The sequence below is a fragment of the Triplophysa rosa genome, linkage group LG12, assembly GCF_024868665.1.
Source record: "Triplophysa rosa linkage group LG12, Trosa_1v2, whole genome shotgun sequence".
Lineage (NCBI taxonomy): Eukaryota > Metazoa > Chordata > Actinopteri > Cypriniformes > Nemacheilidae > Triplophysa > Triplophysa rosa.
The window spans coordinates 16,517,223-16,529,142 of record NC_079901.1 but is presented as its reverse complement, the minus strand read 5'-3'; the positions used below and the strand labels follow the sequence as shown (position 1 = coordinate 16,529,142).

Below are 11,920 nucleotides of genomic sequence, written 5' to 3'. Positions count from 1 at the left end.
AATGTAAAAAATCTTAACCTTCCAAATCACACAGAATAAAAACAGTACGCAAACAAGTTTTTTTTTATCAAGACTTGATGTAAGAAATACAAGCATACTTACAAACTCATTCTTGTTACAGCGGCTGAGGTTGAAAGGGTTTGAAGCGATTGGGGAGGTTATTAATCCATACATTTACTCCGTCTAGACAGTGCTGCCACGAGGCGGAGTGTTTCGGAGTGATCCTGAGGAATAAACACTTTCCATTTCTCATTGACTGGAAGCAGCACGTAAATCACTAACTTCCTTTGCAGAAGTCTGCCCCAGCAGCATCTTCATCCTTGCTGAATCTATTTAATACAGCTTTCTGTATGGGCTGCCTTATAAAGTTCTTTTACCATGTTTAAAGGCCTAAAACCAAACGTTTAATGTCACGGTCCCACCGTCTTGTTTATGAAATTCTAGTCGTGTGGCGGGATCGGGGCAGAGTCCTTAGGTTTTATGTGAGAAAACCATGAGTTGTTTGTTTTTACTTCTCATGTGTTTTCTCGTGTCTCGTCATTGGCCCCGGGCTATTTTCGTTTCCTTGTTATCTTTCCCTGAGTGTTTGATTACCCACACCTGCCCTGTGTCGTTATCCCTTGTTTGTGTTGCCTATATATACTCTCTTGTTTCTTTGTCCTGTGCTCGTGTATTACATACGTGTGTGTGTATTGTATCTCGTGTGTTTCATGCTTTCCATGCTTGTGCTTTGTTAACAAAACACTTTATTGACAAAAAAAACGGAAACAAAAAACCCACGATGGGGAAAACAAGACACGATGAACGGGAACCACAGGAACAAAGACTGAATACACTAACTAAATAAACAGACTAATACAACACTGGACAAGATTACAACAGACTAACACTAAACTAGACTTTGACAAGGGCGATACATCCACGAAGACACAAGTACAGAGGAAACCAACGGGAAGCACGAGCATGAAACACACGAGATACAATACACACACACACATGTAATACACGAGCACAGGACAAAGAAACAAGAGGGTATACAGTATATAGGCAACACAAACGAGGGATAACGACACAGGGCAGGTGTGGGTAATCAAACACTCAGGGAAAGATAACAAGGAAACAAGAGGAGCGGGGCCAATGACAAGACACGAGAAAACACATGAGAAGTAAAAACAAACAACTCATGGTTTTCTCACATAAAACCTAAGGACTCTGCCCCGATCCCGCCACACGACTAGAATTTCATAAACAAGACGGTGGGACCGTGACAGAGCCCCCCCTTAATGAACACCTCCAGGTGTTCACCAAGGGGTGACTAACAAGACCTGACAGACTGGACCAAAGACAAAAACCAGACAAACATGGTGAACATGACAAGGGGTAGACAGGACAACAAGACCACAGGACTGGGGTGGGACAACAAAAACAACAAACATGGGAGGGGGGGTGGGGCAAAACAAGAGTTCACGGGGGGAAAACCAAAAGGGTTGGGGGGAACAGTCCCAGTCCCCGGCTGCGCTCGAGGGCACGGAGTCCTGGGGGACTTAGGAGGAGTCCTGGGGGAACAGTCTTTGGCCCTGGGGGTTTCCCAGGGGCCGACCTGGCTGCCGGACTGGGGACCGGCTGGAAGGCCGGCTGGAAGGCCGGCTGGACAGGGCTTGACGCCAGCTGGGAGGTCAGCTGGGAGGCCGGCTGGACAGGGCTTGATGCCAGCTGGGAGGCCGGCCGGCTGCTGTACCGGCTGGATCGCCGGACTGGACACCGGCTGGACCGCCGGACTGGACGCCGGCTGGACCGCCGGACTGGACACAAGACTGGACACAAGACTGGACGCCGGCTGCACCGGCCGGGTAGGAGTCCACGCTGCCCGCCGTTGCCTCTTCTTCTTCCGCCTAGCCACCCGGCTGGTGGTCGGGTGATGGAAGGAGGTATACGGAACGGCTGGCTCCGGCTGGGACTCCTCGGAGGTGGTTCCCAAGGACGCTCGCCTCCCCCGCTTGCCCACAAGACTGGTGGACGGTGGAGAGGCTGCCGAGAGTGAGGGGGATGGCGTGGCGATGCCCACAACCCCGATCTGCAAGGGACCATCCTCTGGGATAGCCGCCAGTCCCGTGAGAGGCTCCGCCATGGACATTCCCCTGGGCTCCTCACGATTCTTCGCGAGTTCGACCTGGTCCGCGAAGCCCAGGTGTCTCAACCGGCGCATCTCAGCTGGCTCGAAGGGTTCATCAAGGCAGCTGTTGAAGATTACCTTCAACTCTGCCTTGGTGAACCCCGAGTAGCGCGCGGTGGACAGGAAGTCCATGGCGAAGTCCTTCATAGGGTCCCCCTCTGGCGGAAGCCGAACAGGACGTGAGCCTGGCGGCTCCTGTACGCCTCGTCCGACTCCATGCCTGCTGGGTTCAGTGGTGGCTCGTGTATTCTGTCACGGACTGTGGCAGGAAAGAACCCAAATGCAGGCAGGCGGTGGTGAAGGGGTTAACCCCTTCACCACGCCTGCCTGCATTTGGGTTCTTTCCTGCCACAGTCCGTGACAGTTTAAATTTAAACATAATGTGCATGTCATTTTCTTTTGTTTTTACTGAGAAAGGAGACTGATATTTGAATAATTGAACAAGTTTGTGCCTTTATAAAAGTAAGTATAGCTGAAATGAAAAAAGCTAATGACAGCTGATTGTGAATGATAAATGTATCAGAATACACTATTTGTGTACACAAGACGTTCTTGGCCATATCCCTAGTCAGGTGTCGTAGTCCTCTCAACAGACAACTTTTCATAGAGGTCATAGAATGACGGGGGATTAAATATGATCTACAGGGCGAAAACGTCAATCAATATGCTCTGAAAGTGACAGTGAACTAATATGATCATTGAAGAATAGTCAGTCAATAGAATTTGCCTTGTCACCCAGCTCTTGGCTGTACTCCAGTGAGTTGGCTGCTGCAGGGTGAGTTTAAGAATGTGGAAATTCTTTATTCAGCAGAGATGTCTCAGTTTATTCCCTCCTCAAATATAGCCCAAATAGGTAACAAAAGCCTTAGAATTAAAAATTTGAAAGGTGTCGTTCACCAAAAATTCTAAAACGTTCCAGTTTAGAATCAGATTTTAAATCCCATGTTTTAAATGTGGTCTCACACATGGGGAATAAAAAATAATGCTCTCAGTCCATTCTGGATTAGTTATTTAAAGGATAGTTCAGACAAAAATGTACAATTATTTCATAATTTTCTCACCCTCATGTCATTCCAAATCTGTATGACTTTCTTTCTTCTCCTGAACACAACTGAAGACATTTTGAAGTGCGTTGGTAACCACAACAATGACCCATTGACTTCCATTGATTGGACACAAACCCCATGCAGAGACATTTCTCAAAATATCTTCTTTTGTGTTACACAGAAGAAAGAGTCACATACAGGTTTTAAACCACAGGGTGAATACATTATTTTTATTCACCCTCAGTAATTTCTTTTTTTCATCTAATATCACGGTTAATGCCAATACCTGCATATTGCGTCACCCCAAATATGGTATATTCTTTCTTTCCTCTCTTACAGTATACTTAACTCCTGTGAGATCTTTCTTAATGTGGTCCCTCTCCCTCAGTGGATTTCTCTTTTCCAAGAATGTGTATAGTTATAATGCCAAAGTGTCCCTTGGGTGATCTCTCCGTCCTCCCTTCTGCAAACATGATTTGAGAGAGACGGTGAGAGGAGTAGCTCTCCATCAAACACAGGACTGCAGTGGCTTGATTAAAGTGAAATGAAAAAGAAAAATCATGGGAGCCTATGCAGCATGGAGTGATGCTTTGGTAGGGCGGAGTGTGAAATGCCAAGCCTCTCATTTAAAGGTCTGTTGCACCATCAATGTTATCAGATTTGTTTGTGAGGATATGTGGCTGTTTGCATGAGAGAGAGAGAGAGAGTTAAGAATGGGGATTATTATGTATGCAAATGTAGTGAACAGATAGCGGTGGTAAGAAACCATTATATCAATGATTCTTTTCCTCATGAGTGACTGATTTTAATAACATTACCGGTTTGCAGAGTCTTTGCTAGTGCTTGGATGGCACATAGAAATCAAACTGAAGAATGCTCAGCTCAAGTGGAAAACAGCTAAAAAGGGAAATGATTTCAAATGAGGTAATATGTCAGCGGGAGCAGAACAAAAACATGTAAGAACAAAACAGATCATTACCCCTGACTTCCTCTAGAAAACCATCAAGTACAGTCACTGCTGTACACACGCTGCTGGTACTGCAGCTTCTAAATATTTCAGGGCATGGTCTGTCACTAATTGCATAACAGTAACACATTGACTAATGGCACACAGGAACTGTGATGTTTCTGAGAAATTCCATTCTGGACCGCGTCAGCACCAGGGTTTGCATAAATATTTCGTGCAAGTCTGTGATGTAGCTATAGGATCTGAATAACAGATTGATCTGCTATCACCGGAAAGGGCAGAGTCATCCTCCGAAAGTTCACCCTCTGGGAGCTTTTGTATACAGAGGTTTACAATCAAGCAGATGTTCTCAAACGCACAACTTCTTGCTGCAATCTGAAACAAAAACTACAATGTATTATGTTAAGATTGTCATCATTCTTCCGCTACTGAGACCATTACTGTAATGCAACTGTAAGTTGTCCTACTGCAGTTACCACATCCCTGTATATGTTTATTCAAGGTTTTCTTTGTGACACTTGCCACAGCCTTGATGTTTTGTATATTTCATTTAACATCTTTGTTAGAGGTGTGTTGGCAAGATTTATCAATAATGTAGTGACTTCGTAGTGGGTCGGGTGGCATATCTAAAACGTTACATATGTTTTGCATAGTATATTTAGATTTACTGTACACACAAGGGAGAGAGCTTTGTTGCTCTCTTTTGCCTCTGACCTTTGGAGGAAAGTATTAATATTAATATCTTAACACTGCAACACATTGTCGGACTGAAGTACATTTTTCTAATCACCACATATATGAGTCAATATAAGAAACAAAAAAAGCATCAACATAGCAGAACAGAATAGAAATAATTTTAATAATATATTCAGCAAACAACATTTTCAGTATATCATGATATATTTTTGGTAATATAACTGCTATGTTGTAAAATACATAAAATCTAAGTATTTGTAATCTTCAGAGTCTGTTAATCTTTTTGATTGATCTTTAACTCTTTCAAAACAAAATTGCATTAATACTGATTGTTCTGTAATACTGATTACTTTCAGTTGTTCTTAACATTAATTTCAGGAAGTACAGTATGTGACAGGATCACATGTTGTACATGTTATTAATAACTAGTACAAATCTCACAGTGTTAGTTTGTTAGTAAGTACCACATACTGTGCTATGAGGTAAACAAAATGAATCTAGTCTAGACTCAAGAGGCACTGGAATGTCCATATAGTTACTTTTACCCCGAACAAGACACATTAAGAAACATTATGTAGCATATTCAGTTCTACATTAGCTGTCTACATTCTACATTAGCTGTCTGTGTCTAATCGCAAAACTCTGTGGAAGATTATTATTAAAAGCACCCTTGTGATATTTTTGTGAATGTAGTAAATGGTTGCACTACATATGTTTAACTAAATGACTGACTATCTTTTGGAGGTCTTCGGTTCGCATGCGGGTGGTTTCTAGCACTTCTTCATGATTCATCCTCTCCTTGCTGTCATAGTCAGTCACCACCTTGTTAGTAATCAGAGAAAGTCCAAACACACGTACCCCACAGTGTCGAGCGATCACCACCTCTGGAACAGTACTCATACCTGGAGAAAAATAACTCAACTGTCAAATGTGACTTAATTCGCTTTATATTTCCAATGCTTCTAAATCACTCTAATTGATAATGTGGTTCTTTTAACAAACCCCCATTTTGTTAATTTATGATCGAGTCCTACACAAGTTTCACAGTATGTCATGCATACCAACAGCATCTGCCCCAAGCATCTGTAGAGCTTTGCATTCTGCAATCGTCTCATAAGACGGCCCAGCCAACATGCAGTAAACACCCTCCTGAAGAAAAGAGGCACAGCCGAGTTCCTCCGCAGTCTTCCTGGCCAGTTGTGCCAAGTCTCTATCATATGCATCAGACATGCAAGGAAAACGTACTCCAAATCTAGAGAGGCATGCATTCAAAATATCAGTGAACATTAGACTGGCTTATAGAAAAAGGATAATAAAGGATGCTCCAATGCTAATAACTGATGTATTAGTATACACGTATGTTTGATATATAACTGAAACTGACCTGTCCTCATTGCGACCGCACAGAGGATTTTGGCCTGCAAAACCAGGCAGGTTAATATGGTCCTTTATCAGCATAATGTCGCCCACTTTAAATTTGGGATTTAGTCCTCCAGCGGCATTGGTCACGATTAGAGTCTCAACCCCCAGAAGAAAGAACACTCTTACTGGATATGTGACCTAAAAGAGATGGAAAGGAAATTAAAGTTGGCATGAAATGGTAGTTTTCTGCCTTATTGTGATGCATATCAGAGTCAAATGGCTTCTGGAAAAATGTAGGGCGGGACTTGATTTTGTCCTTAGAGAACGGATTATTGAAGGTTGAAAGTCTGGCCATTAGATAGTCAATACCTGTGTCCCAATTCGAAGGCTGCGACCTTCTAAGGTCGCGGACTTAAAAATGAGATCTCAGTCTTCAAAGCACGTAGCCCCGAAGTCCATGAAGTGAACCGAAATGAGACGGTCTAGGTTTATGCAGGATTTTTACTGCTGTTGGAAACTGTTGTTAGTGATACACCACCTCCTGTCACATGGTTACAGCAGCGGGACACTGCAGATACATTTCTGACTTTTTTAAACAGACACAGAACCTAAAAATGTTTATTTTATTTTAGAGAATATGACGTGTTTATGTAGATTAAAACAGCCCTTTGAAGCAGCCTTTAAATTGGGACAGCCTTACCAGCATTCAGTCGCGCTGCTGTGACGCATCGGTCATGAAATGCATCCTACGAAGCACACAGCCCCCCAATTTGGACACAGCTAATATAGTCCCACCCTTGCACTGAGACAGGTCATCAACAGATGTTGTTGCGAGGGGGAGGGAAGAGGTTAATGATTTTAAATAAATATTACAAGATCACATGTATTTAAAAAAAGATGTGCATGGTTGATCTTTACTGATAAGTGAACTACTGATATGACTGCCTTCCAACAGCATTGGACAATGATTTCAGTTACACATATTCCAACATGGCCAAGAATCATAAATCACAAAAACACATTTATATTTCACTTGGCTTCTGTAAGAAAGGGCAAGCACCAGAGTGCACTTTAAGCACTACATTGTTTGCGCTGAACATTTTTTAACCTGATCACAGGCATGACAAATGTTTGAAAGTTGTTGTAAAAGTTTATAGGAAGTAGATGATGGAGCCGGTTGTTAAAGGTTAACTGTCGTTTTCTCTGTTATACTTAAATTGCTTAGTAACAAATGAAATAGTCAATGTTTAATATGCAGAATAACCTTTGGGTTAGTGCTGTGGTTTATAATTGTTAATAAAGAGTGACAACTGACACTTCTTAGAGTTTCAGTGTTTAAAAAAAACATTTTAATACAAAGTTTGGCACATATCTGTCTAGATTGCATCCATCTTTATCTTAGTTTTTGGGGGGAGCAGAATGACTGATTCAGTATCAAAAGATATACGCATAATTTTATTTTCCCTTTGCAGTTTAAAGAATGATACTTACTGTGGCTACATTATAACCCTCATAGAAATGGAAACGGCCTTGCATGCAAACACACTGCTTCCCATTCAGCTCTCCAAACACCAGCTGACCTTTATGTCCTTGCACTGAAAATATATTTTTGCATAAGTATTCTCAAATTATTGCAATAAAGTTAAAGAACAGCAGCGCTACGGAAAATTCACAACCATTGGTAAACTATTCATTGAACCACGTCAGAATTCACTGTATTTCTAGTATGCTGCATTGTTTGTTGTCAAGTTGCACTTTGACAACATTTTTGTTACATCTGTTTACTTTTTCATATTTGTGTTATCAGTTAATAGGTTATAAAACAAACTTACTGTATATCAAATGGCTATGAATGATTACCTCCATTAAAGCAATGAAATGTAGCCTTTTAAAGACAGAAAATCCTGTCTCTAACCTGTGCTGTGGGGGAACCGGGGGATTTTCTCATAAGGAAACGTAGTCTTGTGATCCAGCAGGTCAGCTAATCCACCGAGGCCTGAGCCACAGATAATGGCCACTTTGGGTCTGATATCTGTATGAGCAAGAAGCCAGTCTGCTGTTTCTCTGTACTCTTCATAGCTGTAACTACATGGAAACAAAACATTGTTATTTGTGTGATATTTCTAGAGATGCTACGTTATTTGGTTTATTCATTATTTAATCATGCCAAAATAGCTAAAAATGAGTGTACAAACACACTGTTGGATTACGTCTAGGAGTAATTTCCCTACTTGAGGTATACTGTTGGTTGTAAAGTAGGTAGCTGTCAGAATTGTTTGTAACGGATACACACATGCTGACCTGTCATGTGCAGTGACCCTATCAAGTTGCTTTGAGAGTGAGGACAAGGACGAAACGCTAGTAAGCTGGCAAAAACATTTAGCAACAGAGAGAAAAGCACATGCACGCTCTCTGCTAGATATTTTGAAAGGAAATTTTGAATCTATACTGCTTGTCCTTCTTATTACCCGTGATATTGTGTTGGAGTATGTCGAATTTACCCTTTGACTCTCATCACATTAAGCTGGTACTTATAACACTCACTGTAGTAAATGATTTCCAGTAAAGTGAGTGTGTAAACTGCTCTAATTGCTGGTCATCTTACCATTCAGGGCTAATGGACAAGCAGTTTAGATTAAATCAATGTTTGCGCGCGCAATATATCAATGGATGTCATGGATATTAGCTGGGTCTTAATTATGAAAAGCAGACTATGTTATGTTATATTAGTAGCCTAGCTATAATGAGCTTTGTCATATGTGTGTAATAATAAATCAACAACTGACAGTGCAAGGGTGTTCCAAAATCCATAATTGTAGTCTTTGTGTATTTAGTATGACAATGCAATCTCCAAAAACTCCAATTGGTCCAAAACGCGGCAGCTCGAGTTCTTACACGTACAAAAAAGTATGAACATATTAGCCCGGTTCTGTCAACCTTGCACTGGTTACCTATAAAGCATCGCGTTAACTTTAAAATCTTGCTTATTACCTATAAAGCCTTACATGGTTTAGCTCCTCAGTACTTGAATGAACTCCTTTTGTATTACAGTCCTTCACGTGCATTACGCTCTCAGGCGTCCTGTCAGTTGGTAATACCTAGAATTTCAAAATCAAGTGCAGGTGGTAGATCCTTTTCCTATCTAGCGCCTAAACTTTGGAATAGTCTTCCCTGCACTGTCCGGGAGGCAGACACACTCTGTCAGTTTAAATCTAGACTAAAGACGCATCTTTTTAATCTTGCATACACTACTCTTCCATAATATAAATCTTTAGAGGGTTTAGGCTGCATTAGTTAGATCAACCGGAACCAAAAACACAACTGATGTACTTGTTGCATCAAAGAGTACAGAACAGTACTCTACTCTCAGCCAGTCTTGTCTCATTGTTCCAAGGTTACCACAGCGAGCAGGATGCAGTTCATGGCCTGACCTGATGGTAGAGCGGAGAATGGGAAGTGGGGACCTGACAAGAGCTGAGATGATAGAGCTGGATAAAGAAGGACGCGGTCTCTTGACATGTCTTCACCACAAAACTTAAAATGCTATTAGATTATTAATGATAATCTTAAACTATGATTTATTTTATTATTAAGTTTATTTATTTTATTTAGCCTTGTTGTGCAAGTTCTCTGGAGCTTGTGCAGAGGCAGCAGCTTTTGCCAGAGGGGAACTGGAATCCCCTGGTTGGGCCTGGGTTCTCCTGAGGTTTTTTTTCTCGATTAGAGTTTTGGGTTCCTCGCCACCGTTTGCATACTGTTTTTGCACTATCTGCCTGACCGGGGGGGCTGCTTTAGAATCTTAAAGTTTTACTTAATTAATATTGCATATAGGAATTTATAGTCTGTTATATTTGACCTGTGCTTCTCTCTCCTTTATCCTAAATGTGTGCTCTCACTGAGCGTGTGTGCGTACTTGTCCGTGTACGTACGTGTGTGTGTGTGTTGTGTGTGTGTGTGTGTGCGTGTGTCTCTGTGTCTGTGTGTGTTGGTGCGTGTTGTGTGTGTGGAGTGTTTTGTGTGTGGGTGTGTCTGTCTTCTGTGTTTTCAACCTTTTCTTGTTTTTGCAGGTACAACTTTGATTGTTTTGCTTGTAGTCAATGTGTCTCCTGTACAGCTGCTTTGTAACAATGAAAATTGTAAAAGCGCTATATAAATAAAGTTGAGTTGAGTTGAGAGCAATCTACCACAGTAAGCACTCTGTCATCCACCCAGTTTAATTTCTGGTTTTTACCAATAGCCTGTCATCTCTGTATTTAACCACCATGAAGCTCCCACAAACATTGTTATAAGGTGCTCATGAATCTATCCACTGGGAACAAAAATGAAATTGACATACAGCAGGCCCATCCCAACTGAATTGCTCACATAGCTGGACAGCCCATATTTATTATGAGGAAGTTTTTCAACGCCATAGTCACGAGGTAACAGGGAACATATGGTAGGGAAAGCTCAATGGCAGACATGCGCTGTCCGTGGTGCTGCAGGCTGGTGAGGGATCAGCACTTTCAATTCAGAGCGCTTGATCCAGCCTGAGCTTCAAACACTGTGTGTGTTAGAAAAGCTCAGTGAAAACGCACAATAGCTCTCTTTTTGGTAATCACAATGCTGCCCGTTTTTTTTTACTTTCAAAAGCCCTGCCAACAGGAACGATGTCGGGGACGGTTTTACACAGGCTTAATCTTTCAGCATGTCTCTTTAAGAGCTACGTATAATTCTGTGCGCACGCTAGCTGAATACAAGACAATAATGTTGCGTAACCATAATAAAGAGTAGTAGATTTTATAAATGTTACGTCGTTACATGTTGAATTTGAATCGAGTGTGTAAATAAAGCAGTTCGAAATCATTTCCTCGTTTTTAACAGGGTTATTAGAAGGTGCATACTGATGAAGATTAATTTATCGCCATTCAGACGCTTAAAGAAATACCCCTTGAGGGTAGAGAATGTGCGTACCATCCAGCTAGGCTTATTTTAAATGATCGGCAACCTGTGTTGCTTATTTAGGCTATGACACAGCGGCTGGGCGTAAACACTTAAGAGACAGTTGTCATGGCAAGGACGCGTTACTTGCACATCTTTATATATGTGTCTGTTTTTAACGACAATACGATGCAGGATACTGATTTCACAGGTCCGTTATATTGCAAGACTAGCTTTGCATATATTCGTTTCGCCTTACCTGCATTCGTTGAATGTTGACATGTCCGCAGCGGCTGGTACTGAATTACTGACTAGGATATTGTTGGCAGCAGAAATAATACAGAGTAACCTAGCGAGAGGTCAAACAGGCGATCTCGTGGGAAGAGTGGAATGACGGAGGAGGAGCTTTTCTTAAACTCGTTTCTTAAACAGCGCTCGTTGTTCTAATCCAATCTCCTGACAGTGTGGGCCGCTCACTGAGCCGCACTTGAGAAACTGTCTGCCAAGGACCAACACAGACGCTTTCTCACTGACAACAAAGCAATGTTTCCCTGTTTATTTAGGGAAAATGGCAAAGTGAGACTGTAAATATTAATTGTTTTATAATGTATCAAAATGAATGTGAGGTGATGTGGTAATAACAGGCAAATTAGTCCACTTGATGGTTTACGCAGATATCATAATTTTGTTGTTATTTAATATGTGCCAATTAAAAAAAAGGGATCAGAGACATCTCATGAAGTGCTTTGGCCGCAT

General features: G+C 41.7%; 1 protein-coding gene across 5 annotated transcripts; it reads right to left on the bottom strand.

Moving 5' to 3' along the window:
- Positions 1-101: 101 nt before the first annotated feature.
- On the bottom strand, positions 102-11,688 carry pnp6 (purine nucleoside phosphorylase 6). Of its 5 annotated transcripts, XM_057348024.1 has the most exons (10): positions 11,424-11,688; positions 8,160-8,329; positions 7,736-7,839; positions 6,267-6,442; positions 5,944-6,134; positions 5,741-5,784; positions 4,456-4,561; positions 4,038-4,116; positions 3,569-3,682; positions 102-224 (listed from the first exon to the last, which is right to left on the bottom strand). In XM_057348024.1, exons 1-8 carry the CDS (start codon positions 11,444-11,446, stop codon positions 4,097-4,099), a joined length of 834 nt encoding a protein of 277 aa, XP_057204007.1. In that variant the 5' UTR covers positions 11,447-11,688; the 3' UTR covers positions 102-224; positions 3,569-3,682; positions 4,038-4,096. The 5 variants fall into 5 exon arrangements, with proteins under 5 accessions (XP_057204007.1, XP_057204011.1, XP_057204009.1 ...); XM_057348028.1 differs by lacking the exon at positions 4,456-4,561 and having other exon boundaries at positions 11,424-11,685; XM_057348026.1 differs by lacking the exon at positions 4,456-4,561 and having other exon boundaries at positions 3,569-4,116; positions 11,424-11,685.
- Positions 11,689-11,920: the final 232 nt, after the last annotated feature.

Coding starts and splice junctions, on each gene's coding strand:
- pnp6 (XM_057348023.1), bottom strand. CDS start 11,446: ATGTCAACATTCAACGAATGCAG. Junction 7,840..8,159: donor CCGGTTCCCCCACAGCACAG/GTTAGAGACAGG, acceptor ATATATTTTCAG/TGCAAGGACATAAAGGTCAG. Junction 6,135..6,266: donor TGCGGTCGCAATGAGGACAG/GTCAGTTTCAGT, acceptor ATGCCTCTCTAG/ATTTGGAGTACGTTTTCCTT.